The sequence below is a fragment of the Sapajus apella genome, unplaced genomic scaffold (genome assembly GCF_009761245.1).
Source record: "Sapajus apella isolate SASKATOON/1434 unplaced genomic scaffold, GSC_monkey_1.0 scaffold29, whole genome shotgun sequence".
NCBI classification, from domain to species: domain Eukaryota; kingdom Metazoa; phylum Chordata; class Mammalia; order Primates; family Cebidae; genus Sapajus; species Sapajus apella.
In genome coordinates this window covers 16408146-16428601 of record NW_022436969.1, presented here as the reverse complement: position 1 = coordinate 16428601, position 20456 = coordinate 16408146, and the positions used below count along the sequence as shown (strand labels likewise).

The window sequence follows — 20456 nt, the reverse complement described above, 5'->3', positions numbered from 1 at the left end:
TAATGAAAATAATGGAATGCAACTTGTAGAATAGACTAGAAAGCCATGAGCCTAGACTAAAATAAGTAAATAAGTGCAGGGAAGGGAAAGGTGTTCTTTATAGAAGAATGCCAACTAATAAATGCCAAAAAAAAAAAAAGGTGCAAATGGAAAATTGCCATTTGGCAACCGTCACAGTGGTGATTGATTTAGGAAGGTGTTATCAATGCCCACCTAGACTGACTGAGTGAAGTTTCAATGTGGACAAAATATTGGTGTAACCTCAGAGCATATTCTACGAAACACTTATGAGAAATGGAAACGTCGTGACTTTATAATGGAGAATCCCAGTATCCACTAAACCAGATATCAAAGGTTAACATCATAATGATGGTTCTGTTAAACTGATACCACGTCCCTTTTAATGCCATGCATTTTCAGGGACAGAGTATCATTTCTTTGATGTTCTTGACAAGAATGTATGGCTTGGATCGGATATGAAGAAACAGCTGATATATCTAAGTTAAGCAACAGCTTGTAGAATGAAACATATATATTTTTAAAGCCATCAAGTTCATTAAACTTGGGAGAAAACTGAAAAATAGTAGCAGATCAAAGGAGAATAGTAAGACATGTCAACTAAATGTAACATGTGATTCTATGCTGGGTTCTGGACCAGAAGGAAAAACAGACATTCAGGGGAAAGTTGGTAAAATTTGAATAGGTTGTATGAATTTGTGGATGGTGTTACCTCAGTGTTGTATTATGCTTACGTAGGAGATAATTCTGGTTTGGGGGAAATACGAACACTGAAGTACTTAAGGGCGATGGAGCAGTATGTTTGTACCTGCTCTTAAATGGTTCAGAAAAAAGAATATTAATCATGAGTATCTATCTATCTATATCTAGAGATATATCAAATATAAAATAATAAAAATTGGGAAAACTAGAAGAGACAGATATTGAATTTCTTTGTACCATTTCCCCCTATTTTTTTAAGTTTGAAATTATAATTTTTTAATGGACTTCATTGGTCATTTAGTCTAATCCTCTCCTTTTACAGAAAAGAAAGCATTAAAGGACAAAGCATTAAAGGACTCCTCCATAAAGTTATGCACAAACAGCAACATAGGAAGATGTATGAGTTTCAGTTCCCAGGCAACTCAATGAGTGTCAAGAGTGCGATTTTCCCATTCAAAACACACACAAAAGCGTGGCTACACTGACAGCAGCATGTTGAACTCAGGTGTTTTGCTGGGAGGACTGGGCTGAAGCAGTGTTTGACCTCCTTCAAATTCTAAGGAGGTCAGACGCAATTTGGAGGGTAAGAGATGAGAAAAGATTGTGAAAGCAGATCATGTGAGGAGAGACCAAAGGGACAGGGAATGTTTAGCCTCAACAAAAGAAGTCACATGGGGCATTGGTCATTTGTTTTTAACAATTTGGAATGCTTTCTTGTGAAATAGGGTTTACATGTTTGGAAGATCACCATGGATAGAAACAGAAGGGTAGTGAGACACATTTTACCTTCAACTATGGAAAATGAAATTCCATAGTTTCGTAGTTGACATATATGTCAACTATGAAATAGAAGACTATTCAGGGATAATGAGACTTCCCTTTCTTTTTCTTTTTTTGGTAGAAACTGGGGGGCGGGGGCAGGGTGAGAACTCACTTTCTTGCCCGGCTGGTCTCAAACTCATAGGCTCAAATGATCCACCCACCTCGGCCTCTCAAAGTGCCGTGACCCATGGCACTTGGCCTGAAGTAATGAGATTCTTAGGAATGTGTAGGCAGGAGGGGCATTTGGTGGAAAAGTCTAGTGGCAACAAGTGTTCGAAGAGGTAGGTGACCTTTAAGCCCCTTTTAAACACAGATTATAATAGTAGCTACTATTTATTGAATGCTTACTATACGTAGAGCACTGCAGATACATTATCTCAGTCAGTCCTTACCACAGGTCAGTCAGGTAGACACCCTTATCTTCTTTCTACATATAAAGAAAATGTTTACATAAAGTGTCCCACATGCAAATCCAGCAAAACAGACACAGAGGTGCTGGGGAAGCCGTTCTAGGTCTCAGCTTCTACACTGACTGCCTTCACATTCTCTTTGTCTCGTCCTTCAGAATCTTCAGCCGCAGGGGCTCCAGTGTCCTCTGGTTTCTCAGTGCCGCTGTCAGTAGACTCTCCCGTTTTCTCTTCCAATCCTTTCTTACTCCTCCCTCTTTCCTACATCATACCTTCTCATTCATGCCAGTCTTCAAGCTCCGTCTCAAATATGAAGAAACATTGTTTTCCTAAGGAAGAACTTTTCACCACTTCTGTGCTTGACACAACACTCTCAGAAAGAAATCCATCTTGTCAAGTTGTGCCTCATCTGGCTGTCAACATAACAGACATGTATCTAGCTTAACAGCCACCACTACCCCCATTACCCACCCTTCTGCTCCTATTTTTATCAGCTATTCCTCCATTTATTGAGTCAATCTGGACTTAAAACTTGAGCAAGCCACACCTTCATTCTACTCATTGTTTTACCCAATTCAGTTCAAAATGCAATTCATAAGCAAACATTTAATCTGGGGTATTGAAATATCTTACTGTGAATGCTTTGCCACTGGACTTCTGTTGTCAGGAGCTTCAAGAAGAAAGGTGAGGACGAGTTTGCCTCTTCTGAGAGTGGCCAGAGTAAATAATCTTGGCTGCAGGGAAAAAAGTTTGCTTTTAATTTCCAAAGTGGACCCAAGATGATAGGGTCTCATGAAACAAAATCTTTGCTTTGATGCAAGGAACCAGTGCTATTTAGCAGTCTTCCAAGTTACATAGCATCAGTTGACAGGGTTTGGCTTCTTGACTGGCTAGCTGTTTCCAGTATACCCTTGTGGGAGCCATCTCTGACTTCCTGTAGAAAGGCTCTTTCCTCTGCCACAGGCTGCTGAGGATTCCACAAGACACAGATAGATGTGAGCTGCATGTACACACTCCAGTCTCATTTAACAGTGCAACACCTGCACTCTCAAAACATAGACATTTCCTTAATGGGCTATAAAATGTGATATTTGGGCAGTTAATTTTGGAATGTTATTAAACTAATAGGCACCTGGCGATGTACCTCTTTCACATAGATACACCCAAGAGTCAGACGTTTCTGGTTGGATGGCTTTCCAGACTTGTGATTGTCATATTTTTATAGCTTTTCCTCCTCCAGAAGACTTTACCAAATCAGTTTTCCAGAAAGCACGCCTTCAGGAACTAGTAGGAGGCAGAGTGAGTGAAGAGTGGCCTCAGTGCCACTGATTGCACAGTGAATTGTCCAGGTCTTTGGGGTAAAGGTGGAAAGGAAAAGAAAGATAATGTTGTTCCCTTTGTTTACTTAAAAAGTCCAAGAGTTGTACAAGCACAAGTTTCGTTTGTCTGTGCATGGGCGTACATTCTCATGCCTGGACTCAGCCCACAGAATCAAGCAAACATGTATGTGACACGCTCAGGAAACCTTGTGAGCACCAGTGGGGATGGCTTTGGGGAGCTGGAACCCCAGGGTCCTCCGCTGCAGGGATGCAGGCTGGGTGAGAAAAGAGGGCAAGCTCGGTCTGTCTACACACTGCTCTTCATCTTTGGCGCTTCATGTGAAGTTGGGTGATGCTTAAATGAAAAAGCCTCCAAGCCACTTTCTGGCCTGCATCTTTAGACCGCTGCTGTGAAGTTAACTCTTTTCAGAGATTGCAAAAATTTAATATCAGCAAAAGAAACCAAGTTACCAGGTCCCCTTAAGGCACACGAAGGGACATTGATCATAACCTCTCCCTTTCCTCCAGTTCCTACCTACACAAAAGTGTGTGTGTGTGTGTGTGTGTGTGTGTGTGTGTGTGTGTGTGTGTAATTCTTTCCCTGCTTGCAGGGCCCGCTGGCTATAAAGCCTAGGGAGGCCTGCAAGGAGACCCACACTTTGCGAGCGCTCGGCTCGGAGGCGGGCTAAGGGCGGGGCCGCGCGCGGGGACCGCCCGGGCGCCGGGCACAGCCAACGAACCGACCGGGAGGGCGGGCCTGCGCGGGCTAAGCGGCGCGGGCTGTCACAGGCGCCCGACGCGCGCTGCAGGTGGCAACTTGGAGGTGCCGCCACCGCCGCTGCGGGAGGAGCCCGGGTTTGGCGGCCCCTTCCAGTCTCCGGGAGCTCTTTCCCGCCGCCGATCCGGAGATTGGACCTCGGAGAATTCGAAGGAAAGAGCCGCTGCGGAGGGAGCTGTGAGCAGCCCTACCTCTCTCTGCCCTTTCGCTACTTTTTTATCCAAGGAAGGCTGTGCCTGCGGGCTGCGAATAAGCTCCGGGAGGGGCCTCAAAGGAAGACTTCCGCGACCCAGGTGAGCGCCTTTCCCTTTCTGTGCCCCATCCTTTTTGGCAGCCGGGCGTAGGCCGGGAGCGCCGCCTAGCCCCGTGGGCAGAGGCGCGGGTGCGGGCGCCTGCCCTTGGCTCGAGGTCGATGGGGGAAAGAGCGAGGAAGCGGCGAGGCTGACCCGACTGGGGGCTGCCTGGCCGGGTCCGCCCGGAATCGGCAGGGACTATTGGACGGGCAGTCGGAGACTAGGGACGAGCAGAGAGGTGCTTTAAAGGGGGCAGAGAGCTTGCGCCCCGCTTAAGCTGGCGGAGATCGGCCGCCTGCGCGCTGTGCGGGAGCCGCCGCGGGAACCGGACGCGGACCCTCTGCGAACCCCAGAGCTAGTGCGCGGGGCCCGGCGAGCGCACCAATCTTCGGTCCCTCGGAGCTAGAGGCCCTGGAGGACGTCATCCCTCTCCGCTCGGGCAACTCCTCCTCCGCCCCACTTGCCTCCACCCCTCCGAGCCCGCCGTTTAGCCTATTCAGAGACTCCGTGCCTTTGCCAACGCGCGCAGTGGTTGCTGCTGTCACTCCCCTCCCCGCCCTCGCCAGAGTTGGAGCGCCCTGGGGTCTGACCTCCTGGCCCCGGCCACCTAGTTGTGCGCTGGAGGCGAGTGGGGCTGGCCAGTTCTTTTCGAGGAGGGCAGGAGTGAGCGTGGGCTCTCTCTACACTGCTCCCTCCTAATCCGTCCCCGCCCCCTTGCAGCTCGAACCGCTAGCCCGGAGAGCTGAGTCTCAGAAGCCAGACCTTGCTTGCCCTGGCAAAACTGGGGGTCCTTCTGCGAAGGTGCGAGCCTCGCAGATGAGGCCAGAGCCTCCGCCTCCATCTCCGCGTTTCAGCGCCTGCTTTCCTGCTTTCAAGTGGACAGTGGCTCTGACCTCTGCATTCCGGCTTGCGGCGTGGGGGGCGCTAGAGGTAGTGTGTGTGTGTGTGTGTGTGTGTGTGTGTGTGTGTGTGTAAGGATGAGCGATTGCGATCCTCCGGGAGGCAGAAGCGCAGGAGCCTGTTCCTCCAGCCCCGCGGAGCCGCAGGGCCTGCCACCCCTCGCCGCTAGCGGCGCGCCGCTGCACCCCAGCAACTCCACGCTGCCGGCTCCTCTCCTCCCGCTCCAGCTCCCAGTCCCCCCAACCGAGGCCTCATCCCAGGATTAAAATCATCTGGCCACAGGGTGCGGGTGTGGGATCGAGGCGCTCTCGAGGGGAATGAGGCTGTTTTTCAAAATCCGGGGAGTGTCCCTCGCCGGGCATTGCATCTTTCCGCGACTCCTCTGTACCGACCTGAGGTGGAGGCTTGGTGGAGGCGGGCCCGCGCTCCAGGGAGTGCGTCGGGTCACCCGAGAAGCCGACGCTGGGGGCTGCTGAGCCTCAGGAACTCCCTTTGGCTCGTCTTGCTCAGAAACCGGGGAACTCCGGGCCGGCGGCTGGAGGGGGGCGCGCTGTGCGGGAGGTGGTGTGGCCGGGCAGGTGCTGCGGGAGGGCGCCCCGGGCTGGTCGGGGGCTTCCCGCCGGGGCGGTAGGGCGCGCCGGGAGCGGCGGCGGTCTCTGGCACCCGAGTGGCGCTGGAAGTTGAGCCGGGGTCTGCAGGGCTGGGAGACCGCCCTGGCGCCGCCGCTGCGTATTCTGGAGCGGCAGCCACGAGGCGCATTCGGCAGCCCCCTTGGCCAGCGGGCCTCGGCTTTTGCTTTCCTTCTGCAGAAGTGAAGCCTTCGCCTGGGCTTGCGTTGGCCGGCGACCTTTGCGCCAGAAAAGCCTGAGGTGCTAGAGGCGAAATCCTCCCGGGAGCGATGGGCGGCGTTCACAGGGCAAGGAAAGCTAAGACGCCGGGCTCCGGCGGGTAGCGCAGTCGCGGGAGGGCGGCGCGGAGCGCCAAGAATCCCCGAGGCGAGGCAAGGCGGACCCAACCCAGCCGGGAGGTGCTGCCCCCGCCCTTTGCGCTCTCTCACTGGGACCTGGTGTTAGAACTACCCCCGCCCCCACTAGTCTGCAACTGTTGTGTAATTCCCACTGAAGTGCATTGGATTAAGACTGGGCCGGGAGAGGGCTAGAAGCCACTAAATGAGTGAAAGTAGAAACGATGGTAAATTCCAACTGTAACTGTAGTTTAAATCTAAATTCCTAGCGATTAGAAACAGATTCTAACCCTGTAGAGCACGGTCTATGTAAGAGTTCCCATATTGCATTTAAATAATGTCAGTTACTGGTGGGCCCGGCAAGACTTGCCCCTCCCAGGCTGGAATAGTGCTGCTTTGGGGGGCGGGGGCGGGGTGGGCTCAAGTGTGCCCATATCTTTACACATAATCTAGAGCAAGGAAAGAGTCAAGTTTAGATCGGTTCTGAAATGACCTTGAGAGTCTCCGTCTTCACTTTCCCTTATTGGCCATAGGCAATTGGATCAATTACAGTTCAGACTTAGTGACACCAAGGGATCAAAGAGCCTCTCTTGTAACATTAGTTAATGGTCTTCTTAGAATGTGTAGTAACCTTAGGAAAACATTCGCAGTACTGAGGAGCAGAGGTATAAAACCAAATTTTGCAGCTAGGCTATGACCTCTCAATCCCAATCACGGAAATACAGTTCTTAATGGAATGTAAGTTATTGAGAGCAGGGTTCTTTCTCGTTCTTTTATCATCAGAGTCTGACATTTAGTAGGTGTTCAACAAAAGTTTGTGTAGACCAAGGCGTATAATTAAAGACATTGGCCTGAAAAGACATTTAATAATTTCTAGGTCAATCATTATTAAAGTCAGAGTATTAAACGAATCATACAGTCATGTCGAGGGCTTGTGTGCGTGGTTTAGTTATATTTTTAAACTCTTTGGGATTGGTGAAATCACTTCAAATAAGAAGGCACTGGAAATTTAGACATTACAGAGTGGTAGAGTTGCATGATTAAAGTTTCTTTATAACAGTCTCTGGTTGAATACCTATAGAAACTGGGATCTCCCTACTTTCAGAAGTGTTTGATTCCATTTTAGAGAAATTTATTATTTAAATGCTAGGAACACAGGGATGAGCATGCCATGGTTCACATCTGCCCACATGACGCTCACATTCTGATTGGTGGGCCAAAAAGGAAGGAAGCATTTTGACTTCAGTGCTGTTGTGTAGATACATGAGAAAGTTAAGGGACCTCAGCAAAGTGTCCCGACACTTTGAACAGCAACAGGAAGAGAACTCCACAAAGGATGGGTCCTGTGATCTGAATTTGAAGGGAAGTTCTGGAGCACTGCATAAACAGACTAATGAGAAGTCCACAGAAGGTCGGCCTGTATAGCTCTCCCTTCCTTCCAATTCCACCTTCTGAGCTATAACACCCCACTTTCTCCCTCTTCTACACACCCACCATTCTTCTATTTGAGAACAGTTTCCATGTATCTCTGTTTCTTCTTTTCTCCAGGCCAAAGAGCCACAGATTCTTCCTGCTACCTCCAGTCCCAAATTACCCATTCTCACAACACTCTGAATGTTGGCATGCTTTCCTCTTGGGGAGTTAGGGAAGGAGAAGCAAAAATTCAACCTGGGCATGATTTTTGAAGGATTTTAAGTGAGAGCAGGTTAGCTGTGAATGTTTTATTAAAAAGATCCAGGGAGTGGGATGAGTCACAGTCCACTCTGGGCAACTACTTCCTCATCTGTAAGGAGAATAATAATTTTCACCTACCACACTGTGACAATTAATTTGTGACTTCAGAGTTATCTGAGTTACTTGGAAGCAAAGTGTGAGTCCTAGCACACGGGAACATAGAATTTTCCAATTCTGAGCTGGTTAACCAAGAATAGCAAGAAACACAATTAGTAAGAAAATATGACTTTCAATGGAGAACTGCTAAAGAGGCTAGAGATTTTTAAAGGTATTGAACCCTGCTATTCACAATAAAGATAAAACATGTAGCTGTTAGAAAATGTTTATGATGGGTCATTTTGTCAGGGAATAGAGAAAACTTGAATATAATACTCGCAGTAGCCACCAAATCACTGAAGAGATGAAAATAATTTGTTTTGTTTTCATGCTAGTTCAGTAGTATGTGAGGCTTTTATCTTGGAAGGTTTGGGGTCATGATGATATAGGGCTGATTGATGTCTAGCATGCATTCTGAACTGCTAAGGGTCTCCTAGTCCAAAGCTAATGCAAGGACCAATGTCCTAGTGGGATTGTGGAAAGAATTCCAGATGTGGAAGCTAAACGGACACTGTCTTGGAATCCTAAATAATGAGAGAGTGAGCCGCTAAGTTAAAAGCAGCAACAAGACAGGGGAATGGCACTATAATTGGGGCCAATTGGGTGCAATTGCAGTCAAGCAGCATAAATGATGAGAATGGATAAAATATATTAGTGGTCAAAATAATTCATGGTAGAACTTACTTTGGGTACTTGGAAATAAAAAGAGAGAGAAAGCTACCATTACCTTGTGTGGTGGGAAAACAAGGGTGAATGAGAACTTGGACACCTCCCTCCTGAGGTCAGTGCATTGTATAAGATCTCTGAGCCACCAAATCCTCATCAGTAAAGTGGGGATAGGAATGCTTTATGGTGAGAAGTGAATAGCAGAAAATATAAAACACCTAGAACATGACCGGGCTTTTAGGTGAGCTGCTCTGGCAACAAGCTACTGGTTTTCTAGAACCAGGAGTTTAAGTTGGCTGGATACATTATTGCCACATCTTAATCTTAACTCTTAGCCTTCATTAGAAATCTAGGCTCACATTTGCAACTGGCAAGGGGATAGTTTACCCAGTTGTTCCCCAGTTATCCCAAACTGAAAATGTCTAAAAATTTCATTCATCAATTTCATACTTTCCTCTCTTACGCTAGGACCACCATGTCCTAAGTCACTCGTGTGGGAGACCTGGTCTTCATTTTTTTACACCGTTCTCTTCTCACATTCCTCCCTGACAGACACACACCCCGGAAATGTCAGGGTTCCCGTGGTAGTAACTCCCAGTGCCACTTCCTTTCTATCAGATCCCCACCAGTCCTACCTCTGGCTCTTGCCACCTCCTGCATGGACTATTGCCGTAATTATCCTAGCTCACTCTCATTCTGCCTTCCTAACTTCTGCTTCCAGTTCAGTTCTTTTACTGTGCTGCTTTGGTTGTGTCACTCCCTGCTCCAAACCTCAAGCCACTTCTGTTTCCTAAAGCATGAGTGCAAACTCCTTTTGATTTGTGTTCAACACCCTGTGTTTGCTCTTTGGTATCTAAGTGTTCAGATCTCCCAAGGCCCCAACAGGAAACCCATGGGAACTCTCCCCAGTTCCCATGTATGCCTTTAGGTTTGATTTCTCTGTCCTTTCTCATCCCATTTCCTTCAACTGAAATGCCCTTCCTCCCCTTTCTTCATCTTGAAATCCTGCACTCAAACACTGCCTCCCTCATGATGTTTTTCTCAGTAATTCCCAGAAGATCTCTCTCTCTCTCATCTTTCCTTCCGTAGCTCTTTGCTCCTTCTTCTCTTGTGGCACTCATTGTATATTTATTTTTGGTGTCTTTTATTGACTGAGAGCTATGACTTCATTCTATTCACCTTTGTATTCCCCAGTAAGTTTTGTCCGGAGTGGGGGCTCCACTGTAACTTGTCTCTGAGAAGATGATTGTCTAGAGACATGTGAGGAGAGTTAGTGACAGAAGAAAAGAGGAATGTTGTTCCAATCCCATGTCAAGTCAGTATAAGGAAGAAGTAGCCAAGCCTTGATCAGGTCTTTGAAGACAAAGTGGAAAAACAGGCAATTATCTGGAAACTTCAAAAACCACCCTCTGCCCACGTTGGTCTGACTTCATGGATAATGTATGCCTTGGTAGCTGGAAGAATCTGTAAAATTAACATTCTTCATTATAGAGATGCGATTATAGTCATGTGAGCTAGCCAGAGCTTTCAAAAGTAGAATAGAATGTGGAGAGCCTAGCTGATAGCGATTGGGCTGAAAGAAAAGTAAGATATGCTGGGCAAGACGCCCGTAAAGTGCTGAATGCATTCGTAAATACACGAGCGAGGCCAGACCTCGTGGCTCACACCTGTAATCCCAGCACTTTCAGAGGCCGGGATGGGATGACCCTTTGAGGCCAAAGACCAGCCTGGGCAACAAATCGAGACCCTGCCTCCACAAAAAGTAAAAATTAGCCAGGCATGGTGGCACACAGCTATAGTCCTAGCTTCTTGAGACGCTGAGGTGGGAGGATCACTTGAGCCCAGAAGCTGGAGACTGTAGTGAGCTATGATTGTGTGCCACTACACTCCAGCCTGGGTGACAGAGCAAGATCCTTTCTTTTAAAAAAAAAAGAAAAGTTTATTCATACTTTTAGAAGATAAAATTTCTTATGGTCTCATTTTTTTTTTTTTTTTTTTTTAAAGAATGAAAAATCGCCTGTAATCCCAGCACTTTGGGAGGCTAAGATGGGTGAATCACTTGAGACCTGGGGTTCGAGACCAGCCTGGCCAGCATGGCAAAACTCTGACTCCCCGACTCTACTAAAAAATGCAAAAATTAGGCTGGGCGCAGTGGCTCATGCCTGTAATCCCAGCACTTTAGGAGGCCGAGGCAGGCAGATTATGAGACCATCCTGGCTAACATGGTGAAAACCCCTCTCTACTAAAAATACAAAAAATTAGCCGGGCGTGGTGGTGGGCACCTGTAATCCCAGCTACTCAGGAGGTTGAGGCAGGAGAATCCCTTGAACCTGGGAGGCAAAGGTTGCAGTGAGCCGACATCGCGCCATTGCACTCCAGCCTGGGTAACAGAGCAAGACTCCTTCTCAAAAAGCAAACAAACAACAACACAACAAAAATTAGCCTGCTGTGGTGGCTCATGCCTGTCATCTCAGCTATTTGGGAGACTGAGGCATGAGAATCACTTGAACCTGGGAGGCAGAGGTTGCAGTGAGCCAAGATTGTATCACTGCAATCCAGACTGGATGGCAGAGTGAGACTGTCTTAAAAAACAAACAAACAAAAAGGAAGAAAAGATAAGGTAAAGCCATGCCATTCCTCATGTGTATACTATATATTTAGGGTCAGGTAAAGAAATACATTATTATAAAAATGATTACCAGCTTCCATATTTCAGGAATAAAAATGCTTCCAGACTATTGAATATACAGTAGCTATCAACTTGAGAGGATAAAGTCACCCTCATCAAATAGTTATAAAGAGTCCATTGCTCACTAGGAATGAGCAAAAAGAAAAAAAAAATAGCCATGATCAAGTACTGATCAAGTACAAATAGTTAGAAATGAGGTACTTTCCTGTAGTGTTAGAATTATGTACTGAAACCTCCTGGATTATGAGGAATGGAATGACTCTGAGTGATCAAGAGCCACTGTATCTATGTTATACAGATTTTGACACAGGGTATTTATGAAGTTTCCACAAATATGTTACCAAATGGAAAAGATGTTGGCTATCCACTATCTGCAAACATTTTGTCACACGTGTGTGATTCATATCAAAATGCTGTTCCATACCCAGCTCATCTGCAGCTTACTAAGCCTCTCCCGGCCTCAGCTTTCTCACTGGCAAATGGAAATAACAGGATTCCCTACATCATGTACAGAATGAAAAAAAATTTAATGATGTCAATTATGTGACTACAGTTTATGAGTAAAAAAGTGAGACACAATATTTTAGTTACTGGTCTGATAGTGTTTTTAAAAAATCAGCATTATGCCATGCAAATTTCTCCATTTTTGTAACTCCATTATAAAAACAAATGTGGAATCTTCACAACAGTGAATTCAAATGCAAACAAATGTTTAATCTGAGACTCATATTCACCTTTAAGTAAAAAATGTATTTCTTTCCCCGAATAGTCACAACATTCCGCAGAGTTAAGGAGGGAACCGGGAGTCTGTGAGCAAAGATCAGTTTGTGAAACTAGAGGTCTGATTTAAAAGCAGTTGCTACCACTGATTAAAATATGTTTGCCTTCCTCCTAAAATAGCTGTCTCTTTGAATGTTGGGTGCCTTTTATAGGTTGCATTGTGCATACTGTAATATACACAAAATGAGAATGTTGAAAAGCATGTAGCCTGCAAACCCTAAAGAGCAGAATAAACATGGTGATACAATATAAAATGAGCAAGATGTTCTTACTATTAGGCTCACTGCGTACTGGGACGCATAGTAACTGCTAGACTCAACCCGCTGGTTTCGGTACCAGTACGTATGAGCCGAATATCTGGTGACAAGTCACCCAAGTTTGTTAAGTCTTTAGTTTTTGCTGCAAAACTAGCTTAGTAATACATATCTAGCAGAGTATAGAAGTAATACTTAGAAAATGGCTAGCATATATTAAGTGCTCAAACAAATGTACCTATTCCTTTTTGTCATATAATGCGTAACTTACTAACATTTAATTCAGTATGAAAATCTATATTTAACAAATCATGTTTTACTCTCAATATTTATATTTCAAGTTTTTGGCTCTATGCTTATTTACTTTTTGATGATTTAAGAAATAAACTTTGGTCCTGAGTATATTTCAATGTAATTCTCCCTTTGCCCTCATTTCATATTTAAAAAAATGATAACCAAAGCAAAATGCAATTAGGAAGATAAATCTGATAATCCTACTGCAAAATGTTTCTGCATTTCAAAATCAAATAGAAATCAATATTTTGTTTATCTACCTCTTCTACATCTGTATCATTCAAGCAGAAAAAGTAATAAATATCATAGATGTTTAGGCTTGCCTATTCTGAAGTAATCCATGACAAATTCCTTTATACTCTTTGATCTTGAAGTGATCTACATTGATCATTTAATTACCAAAATAATTGGGAAAAACTGTTACACTTTCATGTTTTCAAATGGACAGGTTGATCTGCTTTTGTTTTGTTTTGTTTTCTTTTCTTTTTCTTTTATGAGACAGGGTCTTCCTCTGTCACTCAGGCTGGAGGGTGACAATCACAGCTCACTGCAGCCTCGCCCTCACAGGCCCAAGTGATTCTCTTGCCGCAGCCTCCTGAGTAGCTGAGACCATAGGCACATGCCGCCATATCCAGTTATTTTTTTTTCTTACTTTTTGTAGAGATGAGGTCTTGCTATGTGTTCCAGACTTGTCTAAAACTCCTGGGCTCAAGCAGTTCTCCAGCGTTGGCCTCCCAAAGTGTTGGGTTTACAGGCATGAACCTGCTTTAATATGATTTTTAAAAGGGCACTTTAATTTGTAGTAGGTACAAATGTAACCCATGTTTCCTGAATTATAGTAACTACACAGCTTAATAACTATAATAAAACTGTATTTCTATGACTCTGTCACCATCCACAAAATAGTCATTCTAACCGTAGTCAGATTTCTCCCAACTGGGTTTAGGAATCCCTGGAGATCTCTTTCTTGCTTGCAAAACTGAATCCTCTCTGAGCCACTTACACCAAGCGATTTTTACTTGCTCCAGTTTTGGCTACTGTAGTGACACGTAACATCAGATATCTTAAAGGATGCCACTGAACCCATTGTGGCCAACGCCCAACAGGGAGTCACTAGGACTGCCAGGAAGTGAGTGATGTGTTTTCCTGCTTCCCTAAGGTCTGGATGCAATAGAGGTTCTGGACCATTGACACCCGTGACCTCATGAGGTCTACCTGGCATACGTAAATGTTTAGACAAGGGTTACCAACTGGTAAGCTCAAAAAATTTTTAAGTTCATTAAGTAGGCAATGGGGAACCATTCAAGGATCATATGCAAAAGAGTAATATGGGGGGATTAGATATGGAAAGGTTACTCCGACTATGGGTGGGGAAAGTTTGATGCCCTGGGAGTATAGAAAACCTTGGAGCCAAGGTCTGTACCTTGATTTCCTTTTCTCTTTAGGTGGCTTCTTTCCCAAAAGACTCCTTAATTTTTTTCTGATAGTTAGATATTGGAGTATCAAAAGCTAAAAATGTATAGATCTTATTTTTAAAAGGTCAGATGGCATACTTTTAAAAGATAGAATGGTATAAATACTTTTCTCTCACAAAATGTATGAGTCCTGGGGAATATTGTCATGTTACAGCATCATCTACATTATTATAAAGGATGAGTAATTAGGACTATTCTTAGCTATTATTTGCTTCCTTTGGAAGCATATTACAGATAGAAGAAAATTAGGTAATGCAACAGTGAGTAATGTGGCTGAAGCGTACATGTGACCCAGTTGCCAAACCTTTTCACTAAGTGAAAAAGCATCATGATGTTTTGTTTTAGGTCTGGTACTTTAATAGATGATTATACTCTTTTTTTTTTCAGGTCACTCCACATGTATTTTTCTTTAAGTGTAGCATTGGTCTCTGTATTATACAGTTAGAATATAACTAAATGTGTTTCAAGAAAAATAAGCAGCAATGTCATTTTCCAGATCGTGGGTTCATCGTCACTTAATTTCCCTAGATGATAGTTTATTCATCTTTGTGACAGAGCTACAACTGCTTCAACTTTCAAATCTAGAATCCTGAAGCATTGTCATAGATTAAAAACCTTTTGTTTTTTTTAAACTGGATAATGTAGCATAAACTTTGTGATTGTTTTCATAGCTCAGGGTTGTTGAAACACAATTTTGACATAAAAAATGAAAATATCATTTTACACAGGTTTTGCTGTAGAAAAATACTAAATAATTCTTTAATAATCTTGTTATTATAAACTCAGGTATCATTGTTTTTCATCTCTGGATAATGATCACATTCATCTGGTAACAATTAATCTGTTGCTTTTCTGAATTAACTCAGTACTTTCACTGTTTACCAAGTTACCTAGAATCTCATTTTATTATTTTCCCTTCCTTTTACCCCTCATCATGGATTTGGATGAATTCAAAGAGGTTCTCGGTAATCTTTTCAAAGCATAACAAGAGGATTTATCTAGATGGCTCCCATTAAAATAAATAAAAATTATAAATGCATGGCTACAGTATTAGCGCATCTCTTAAAATACTTTCTCCTGGACTCCGTTTGGCATAAGGAAAGGGGGTGTTTTTTACATTTGATTAGCTGTTAGTCTAGAGAAAGATAAAAGTCCACTAGGCCTGGCTGGAATGTAGCAAGTGGCACATTCCTGCCTGACTCTGAGCGGCTTACATAACGCTTCAAGGAACAGCTGAGCTGAATCACGAATGGCTGAATGGCTTTCCATGGAAGGTGCAGTTAACTTTCTACCTGGAAATGAGTTGATATGGGAAAAAGTGTCTGACTCACAAAATTATTTCTCTGACTAAAAGTGTAATGTTAGTAAGACTAAGGAAAGGATAGTTAAAAAAAATATATTGAAAAGAAAAGAACCATTTTCATACATTAGACCACTGGGCTGCATATGGATGCAAGTGAGTGTGCTGTGGCAGGGACTTAACAAAACAAGTTGTACTGTGTTCACAAAAAGTAATCAGAGTGAAATGTGCGCTTCCTCTTTTCTGCCCATTGCTCCTGAACTTCATCCTAATCCCAGCCTTCCCACCCCCACACAAACCTCTCTTAATAGTCAAGAGCCAGATTCTTGTGGGGTTGTATAGATATACATATAATATAGATATAGATACAGATATAGATATCACATAGTAGTAGCATTATACATATATATATCACATAGTAGCATTATATATATATATATATATAAAATAGCATTATATATATCAGATAGTAGGCATTCAGTAAATACAAATCATTACAGTGACTCGATTTAGTGTGGTGTTATAAAATAGAAATTAGAACACATAATAATTGTATTTTCAAAAAGTTTTAGTGGCTGAGTTAACTAGCGTAATATTTTAAATGTCTCTTATTTAACACCAAACATTCAGTTTGGTGTTAAAGGTGTAATCAAACTGTACACTGAAGTTACAGGGAGCGGTTCAGTAAGAACCTATTATACCTTTAACACCAAACAGGGTGTTTGTGAGCACATGCATTCTACCAGGGCTGAAAATACCGAGTTCTGTTCTAAACACATTATTTTTTTATGGTTGGATGGTTTTGCTATTGTAGAGACAAGCTGAATTTGTCTACATGGGGTGGCTTGTTGGAGATTTATGGTGCAGTTTTTTGCCACTTTTTGTTGACTTTTGTCTGTTTACAAAGATACACACTGAATTTAGAAATTTGTTTTTCACCATTGACCTACTAAAGTATGAGTGTGCACATGATATGAGAAGAAGCATCAAAGATATGAGGAAGCCAAGGTCAATGACCTCCAAATGTTTAGAAGCCTTTTATTTTTCCACTGAAATCCCATGGGGAGAAACTTGGTTTCAGCTCTGTGAGCTTTTTAGACATAGGTTGAGCAATGTTGCTAAACTATTCTCCTTTAGTCCATGGTCTTAACTTTTTTACATTTCCTCCATAAGGAGTGCATGTTTATCTCATATTTTGGGAGGTTCTGGCACTCTTCTTTCTGAACATTTTTCAAAGCAGAAGCCAAGCAATGATCAAAGAGTAGTTTATGAATGTTGTACATTTTGTTTCTAAGAGCATAGGAATGCTTCTTTTCTTCAGTCTCTGGCTTTTTTAGCCTTAGGGTGAAAAGACTAGAGTGATAAAAGGCAGAGACCTACTTTCTGAATATAGGTATTCCCCATTTTACAGCTGAGTCATTTTTCGAAAAGTGCGTTTGTAAGTAGTTGTTTGGAATTTTGAATTCTTTGCCCTGAGAGAAGATGTTAAAAATTGTGTTTAGGTTCCAGGCTAGTCCAGACAACTATATTAAATCTATGTTATGAACAGAATTTTGGAACTGCAGTATTAATGTTAGTCATGGAACTTTGGGACAGGAAGCCAAATGGTACCTCCCTAGATGGATAGCCTATGGTGAAAATTTTTGGATGAGTATATAGGGCTTTGCAACTTCCTTACTGAATCTCTCATATGTCTTCTAGTGCCCATTTCTTTGAGCATACTATCCTAAGTCAAATTTTTGTGCTCATAGTTAGGCATTCTTACTTTCCAAAATATACTCCTTACTCCAAATTTATTACCTTCTCTTTCTCAAATAAAACTACCATTTTCTTTGTTCTTCTGATCAAGTAACAGATAGGAAAGTAGTGTGATTGAATTAATTATATTTGCACAAAAGATTGATAACTCTATAATCCTTCCTTGTTATTTGCATTTAAAAAACAGAATGACTTGTGACTCAAATCAAATACAAGTTGTTGTACTTTCTTCAGTTTGATATTCATTTACCATCTTTTATGAGCAAGGTACTGGTAGACTATGAGAATTTAAGTGTGAATAAAATACGATGCTATCATCTTATAGGAAGACTGATATATAAACACAATATAAAGTGTGATAATGATGAGTGGCAAAAGATAATTTTATGAAAATACCAAATCTTATATGTCACTGGAGGGAAGAAGGTAAATTGATATAATATTGAAAAACAATTAGGCATTATCTTTTAAAGAAATGCATACTGTCCAACACAGGAGTTTTGCATTTCATTATATGCTATAGATAAACTCTTGCATGTATACACCAAGAAATGTTTCAAAACTATCCATAATAGCAAGAAACAACACAAATGTCTTTGGAAAAGAGAGTAGATAACTAAAGTATGGCATTTTACCAAATGAGATACGTACCACAAAAATGAACATAGCTATCAACCAACCACATGGATGAGTCTTTAATATTGTTGATTTTTCTACATTGCAGAAGATTACTTAACATAATAGCATTTTTATAAGGCTCAGAACTGAAAAACATAACAATATTGTTTAGGAAAATGTGACGGGAGGCAGGAGTACTGCAGAGGAGATGCAGCCATATTGGTGACATTCTCATTATTAAGTGAGAGTTCACAGGTGTTCATCTTTTACATATATATGTGTATGCATATGTATATGAAATATTGCATAATAAAAACACTTCAGGTGCATTTTTTTAGCAATCGCTCCAGTTCTGGGGAAATCATCAAAGAAGAAGCCGTTCATTTTGACTGGGATACTGGGAAGGATTCACAGGGGTGGCTGAGTTTATCCTGGACTTGAAGGAAAAGCAGGGTTGTGGGGTTCTGGCAATGTTGAGAGGTAGAAAGTGGAGAAAGAGCGAAGCAGGAATACAGATAGGAGGCTCGAGATTTAGAACGGTTGGAGTGATTCACAGGTGGGCTGTGCAGGAGTCGGGGTAACAGCTGAATTTGGGAGAGGTGAGGGAAGGGTGATGCTGTCATGGCTCTATATTTCTGTGCAAGGCAACGGATGATCCTCCTGAAAACCATGAGATTAGCAAGGGAAAGTGCTGACAATGAAAGGAGTAGCACCTGGAGAAATCCAGGGTAACCAGGAAGAGAACAGAAGACCTTCCTTCCGGAAGACCACCAGAAGGAAGTGTTGAGGTTCTGGAGGAGGACACGAAGGCACGGAAGTAGGATGTCCCAGTCGGAGGGGATTTCAGACCCATGAAGGGTGGGATTTCATAATTCAGATGGGGTTGTCCTTTGAGAAAAGGGAGTACTAAGAAGCCATGCTCTCTTTCTATTTTTCTCTCTGTTAAAAATTTTCTTTCTGTATATATATAGATCATAGTTACCTAAAAGTTAAACAGCTTTTGGGTGACTTATTGTGATAGAAGAAATAGAGGAAGAGACAGAGAAAAGAAAAGAACCATCATTTACTGAGGGCCTACTGTGTGCCAATACTCCACCCTGAGGGCTGGAAATATCTTTATTTCTGGCCTTTCTCACAACCTCTGGAGTGTCTAATGTTAAGAGATAAAACCAGTCACACTCCTCATTTTAAAATGTACAGTGAAGTTGTTTTCATATAGTCACCCTGTAGTGTTCTCAAATAGTGGGTCTTCCTCATTCTAAGTAGATGTTGTACCCATTAGCCATCCCCACCTCCCCCATGTATCAAAACATCTCATGTACCCAGTAAATATATATATATATCTTCTATGTACCCACAAAAAATAAAAATTAAAATAAAGAGATAAAGCCAAAGTTTACAGAGGATGAGTCACTTACCCAAGCCAAAGTCTATTCAAAAAAGACCGACTATCTCTGTGAAATCAGTTTCTCTCCATGTTTCATGCTTCTCAAAAAAAAAAAAAGAAGCAGCAGCTTTAAAAAGCAAGTCTGAATTAGATACACTGAGAAGTTCAATTTTGTGCATTTTTTTTGCTCTGATATCTTTAGCATTTTTAAAGCTTAGTACTTTTCTCTTGACGTTTAGCCATCTTAGTCTTGATGGGAGGTTCTAACACCTTATCAGTTGCTTCCTTTAGGGTACAGGCTGTCACCTAAGTTAGTTACATTCTAGCAGGCATCTCTGGAGAAAGTACTTGGATAACATTTTTGCTGTAACTAACCTTGTCCGCTGGCCATGTTCATATTCTCTTCACACACATAACCTGACCCTGACATAGCTACAGGTTTGTCTTTTCTCACTGATTTTACTAATGTATCATTATTTTCTTTTTATTAAAATCATAATCATGCTTTTAGTTGCTATTCATTCCTGGAAACTGCATATTAAAATAATTATTTTTATCTTGCTGACACTGAAGTTACAACTCATAAATTTTATAGTCATAGTGTATTCATGTTAGCTCCCTAGTTTCCTGTCGCTGGCTTCTCAGTGAAGCTGGAAGTGGATTATTTTCCTAAGAATGACGGGAGTCCAGAGGGGTTTGAGAATGGATAACGTTTGTAACAACTTCAGAGAGGAGAGGTACAAAAGAGCCAATGAGGGAGGGCAAAGAGAATTTCTAAAGCAGCAGAGAAGGCCTTCATGAAGTTAGAAAAGCCCATCTCCTATAGAAGTGGCCATCAACGCTGCTCCATTTCCACTTGCTTTGTGGAGAGGCTGCAGAGCAGGAGTGAGACCCTAATTCTGATTCTGCTTGAATATGGGAGGTATTGGGAGACAAAAGAAGCTCAACTATAAACATTTTCCATGAATCAACCAGAAACTTGGGTTTTAAAGGCAAGTACAGTTCAGATATGCATCTGATCATGTAAGGGAAGTTATTCATTTTGAAAGCAATCCTGAGATTCACTATAAATTGATGAAGATTTATGAATCAAAGTGGTGGAAAAGTAAGGTGAACAATTAATAATTCTTTACAACTATTGCATACAGAGGGAGGGACTATAATTCTAGCCTCCTACACCTGTGGACTATTGCAACATTGCT

At 42.6% G+C, this 20456-nt stretch overlaps 2 protein-coding genes across 3 annotated transcripts in view; one reads left to right on the top strand and one right to left on the bottom strand.

Annotated features, from left to right (window-relative positions):
- The first annotated feature begins 4045 nt into the window (after nucleotides 1-4045).
- The window catches only part of EPB41L3 (erythrocyte membrane protein band 4.1 like 3), a 242976-nt gene continuing 226565 nt past the window's right edge, over nucleotides 4046-20456 (top strand). For both annotated transcript variants that reach the window (XM_032293312.1, XM_032293307.1), the window contains exon 1: nucleotides 4046-4339. The gene's annotated coding sequence lies outside the window, so the exon portion shown is untranslated. The remainder of the gene's footprint in view (nucleotides 4340-20456) is intronic.
- LOC116561354 (serine/arginine repetitive matrix protein 1) lies at nucleotides 4266-7126 on the bottom strand. The gene is made up of 2 exons (XM_032293099.1): nucleotides 7121-7126; nucleotides 4266-6302 (listed from the first exon to the last, which is right to left on the bottom strand). The coding sequence occupies exons 1-2, from the start codon at nucleotides 7124-7126 to the stop codon at nucleotides 5508-5510; spliced, it is 801 nt and encodes a 266-aa protein (XP_032148990.1). The 3' UTR covers nucleotides 4266-5507.